General features: G+C 32.8%; 1 protein-coding gene across 2 annotated transcripts in view; it reads right to left on the reverse strand.

The window, feature by feature from the left end:
- Nucleotides 1-625: 625 nt before the first annotated feature.
- LOC117167958 overlaps nucleotides 626-1656 on the reverse strand; it is a 7760-nt gene continuing 6729 nt past the window's right edge. Inside the window, exons 3-4 of one of the 2 annotated variants that reach the window (XM_033353226.1) lie at nucleotides 986-1052; nucleotides 626-911 (exon numbers count right to left, since the gene is read on the reverse strand). In XM_033353226.1, the coding sequence (XP_033209117.1) occupies nucleotides 783-911; nucleotides 986-1052 (196 nt within the window). In that variant the 3' untranslated portion in view covers nucleotides 626-782. The remainder of the gene's footprint in view (nucleotides 912-985; nucleotides 1053-1656) is intronic. The other variant, XM_033353227.1, reaches the window with a different exon arrangement.

The raw sequence follows: 1656 nt of genomic DNA on the forward strand, positions 1-1656 counted from the left end.
TCCTTTGACATTGCCTAAAATATTTCAAATCCTTTAAAATTCCTCAGGCGTGGATCCAGAATGGAGGAGGTTGCCACAGAGTCATCCTCCACGCTCAAAAAACCCAGACCTCAGACATACATTTGCAAAATTCTTTTATGTCCTTTTTTCGGTGGTGCTCCCAACAAACTCTGATGTCTCCCCTCAACCCCTGTTCTTACCTCGACTCGCCCCTGAAATACCTTAAATTTCGGAATCTTTTACAATACCCTCAGATATTTCAAATCCTTTAAAATCTCATTAAATTAATTAAATTTATTAAAAATTTCTTTGCAAACTTTTAAAATAAAATAAAATATTTTAAATCATTTTAAATCTTTTGAAATTGTTGAAAGATCTTGAAAATTGCAAGAAATTTGGAAAAATACTTTAAAACATTTCAAATTCTTGTATTATTTTGTCAATTGCTCCTGATAATAAATTTAATAAAAACTTTTTAAATTACAAAAAATCCATTAAATTAAGTAGAATTAAGGGATTTTTTAAAGTATCTAACGCTTATGGGCTGCAAATAGGGTACCATATGAACTAAATTTTGAAAAAAGGGTACTTTAGAAAGTTTGACTGAATACAGGGTATTTTTTTATTTGTAATAACAATTTTTTATTATAGCTTGTACCGTTACTGATGAACGATCATGTGAAAAGGCCCTTAGGACGACTGCCTGAAAAGAAGTTTTGTAGTCCCTATAATTCTAATCTGTTTTTTAAGAGAAATAAATGGAATTATGTTTCAATCGTCTCTCAGAACCAGCAAATATTCATTAGATGTCGTCTGATTTGTCCCTCCCAATGGGCCAGTTTGATCTTCTGCTTTCTCTTCTTCTTGTTTTTCCTCTTCCTACTCGATCGGAAAATGCAGGAATATATCATCTAAAAGAATACACATATTTTCAATAAGAATAATTATTACTTTTTTTGAAAAAAGGACTAAAATAATCATTTACATTTGAAAACGTGTTACTGCAAAAGCTACCCAGATAGCATAAGAAATTCGGTGAAACTTTCCTGAAACTGACAATGTAAAGTTTAGAATATTGCATTGAAAGATTAAGGCAAGGCTCGTTCAACCAAGAGAATGTCCGCTTGTCAAATAATACTGCACGGCAATGTTGAGAACATTTTGGACAATTTATTTAACTTAATTCGATAAGTAGTATAGTATTCTATGGCACTTATGGGTGTGTACAGAACATTTTCTGGTCCTCCAGGAACACCTAGGGCACACATATTATTATGTTCCATAATAAAAAAAATGAAATCATAAAAATTTCAACATTTTGTTAGGTTCTATTTTTTGTCAGTATAGAAAATAGTCATGCTATGTATGTTCCGTCGTATTCTACGAGGGCCAAAATAACTTCTGCGCAGCCGTAGCTGCCACAGAATACTACTGTGCATCGAATGCCGTGCCAGTTCCATGAAATCTTCATCGAATTTGTTGAACTAACTGGGCAGTAACGTCTGAAAAATTTTTTCACGTCTCAAAGCTTGTATAATATATATTTTTTTTAATCGTACAGTCTGTCAAGTTAAAGCGTGGGTGGCTTTACTCGCAGTCGGTAAGGTGTATCGACATGATTTTGGTATCAAAATATTAAGAAGAGCTCCCTCTTTC

Source organism: Belonocnema kinseyi, chromosome 2 (assembly GCF_010883055.1).
Source record: "Belonocnema kinseyi isolate 2016_QV_RU_SX_M_011 chromosome 2, B_treatae_v1, whole genome shotgun sequence".
Lineage (NCBI taxonomy): Eukaryota > Metazoa > Arthropoda > Insecta > Hymenoptera > Cynipidae > Belonocnema > Belonocnema kinseyi.